General features: G+C 43.1%; 1 protein-coding gene across 1 annotated transcript in view; it reads left to right on the plus strand.

The window, feature by feature from the left end:
* Positions 1–1,571, plus strand: part of hecw2a (HECT, C2 and WW domain containing E3 ubiquitin protein ligase 2a) — a gene marked incomplete at its 5' end in the record, with an annotated part of 59,751 nt that overhangs the window by 45,052 nt on the left and 13,128 nt on the right. Inside the window, 1 exon segment of the mRNA XM_032529650.1 lies at positions 832–952. Coding sequence (XP_032385541.1) covers positions 832–952 — 121 coding nt within the window.

The following is a 1,571-nucleotide window of genomic DNA, read 5'->3' on the forward strand; positions in this document are numbered from 1 at the left end:
GCTCCCGCTTACATCCAGGATCTATTACACGCCCCCCCCCACACTCCTGGTCGCTCTCTGAGGTCTTCAGACCGAGACCTGGTCCTAGAACCAACGTTTTAAAACCAGGGGTGATCGAGCTTTTTCCGTGGTGGCTCCAAGGCTCGGGGCTCACTCCCTTTAGCTCTGAGAGGCTTGGGATTCTGTGGAAACTTTCAAAAACACCTCAGAACCTCTATAAGACGAGCTCTTAAACTATACCATGGCTCATATTCATGTGTTGCTGTTTTATTTGTTTTTAAATGTAAAGGCACTTGTGACCCTCTTATTTCTGTGAAAGGTGCGTTATAAATAAAGTTTACTTACTTACTGATGTCAGGCTAATATAAAACCTACTTTATGGGCGCCTGGGTGGCTCACCTGGTACAACATGCACTCATATTTTAGTTCCTCATGGACGCAGCGGCCGAGAGTTTGACTCTGACTCATCTGTCAGTGTTTAGCTACGACTGTCTGTTTTCTCTCTACACTGAGCGGACCTGGAGTCTTGATCTGTTGAACCAGACCACAGACGGATGAAGAGATGTTTCCCTGTGCATTGGGTGTTGGATACGAAATCCCAGTCCAGGAAGGACCCGCATGCACTGCTCTGATTCTCAGATTTCAGTTCTTTCTCACCCGTTCAGACTAAAGCCAATTTTCATTAAAATGTCATTTCATCTTAATTCTTCCTGCATTTTTATAGCCATCTCTCTCCACCTTTTATTTGTTGGTTTATCCACTTTGTAATTTTCCATGCCTTCTTTCTCTGTCACCCCTCTGTCTTTCTCTCTCTTATGTCTTATGTCTCAGGCACCCAGCGAGCTAATGCCCGCGCTCCCGCTCCCTATAAGCGAGATTTTGAGGCAAAACTGAGAAACTTCTATCGAAAGCTGGAGACCAAAGGCTATGGACAGGGACCCGGGAAAGTCAAGTAGGTTTGAACCCAGCAGTTGAAAGAGATTTGTGCAAAGGATTGTCTATATGTAGCACTGATTTATATAAACATCTCAAATATCTAGTCATTATGGAGTGGGTTGGGACATAGGAGAGCAGCAGTGCTAATTCATCTGTCTAGAGCATCATCTTATACTGAGAACAAGTCATTATGTTGACATACTAAGGGAGATTAGTTTCTCTGAAGGGTACAAAAATCTGTTACAGTACTGCAAAAAAATGGAGTTACATGATGAATACAGGATGAATATCTTATGAGTATGTTGATGATGGATAACACTTAATTTGGGCTTTCCAGTGTTAAAGGATACGTCTGGAAAAATGTATTATGTTCTTGCTGTCGACAAATGACAAAGACAAGACAAAAAGTATTGTGTGTATCCAAAGCCTCATATGTCTCATTCCTCTGTGCCATAGAGCTCCGTTGTTGTCCAAAAACTATTAAAATACACTGAGTCTCACTGTAGTACTGGCTGACATGTTCCTTCATCACTATGAACACACACACACACACACACAAACACACGCACGCACACTGTAGTTTATTTAGACTAAATCCCCCACACACACACACACACACACACCGTCCTGCTGCT

The sequence above is a fragment of the Etheostoma spectabile genome, chromosome 11 (genome assembly GCF_008692095.1).
Source record: "Etheostoma spectabile isolate EspeVRDwgs_2016 chromosome 11, UIUC_Espe_1.0, whole genome shotgun sequence".
Classification (NCBI taxonomy): Eukaryota; Metazoa; Chordata; class Actinopteri; order Perciformes; family Percidae; genus Etheostoma; species Etheostoma spectabile.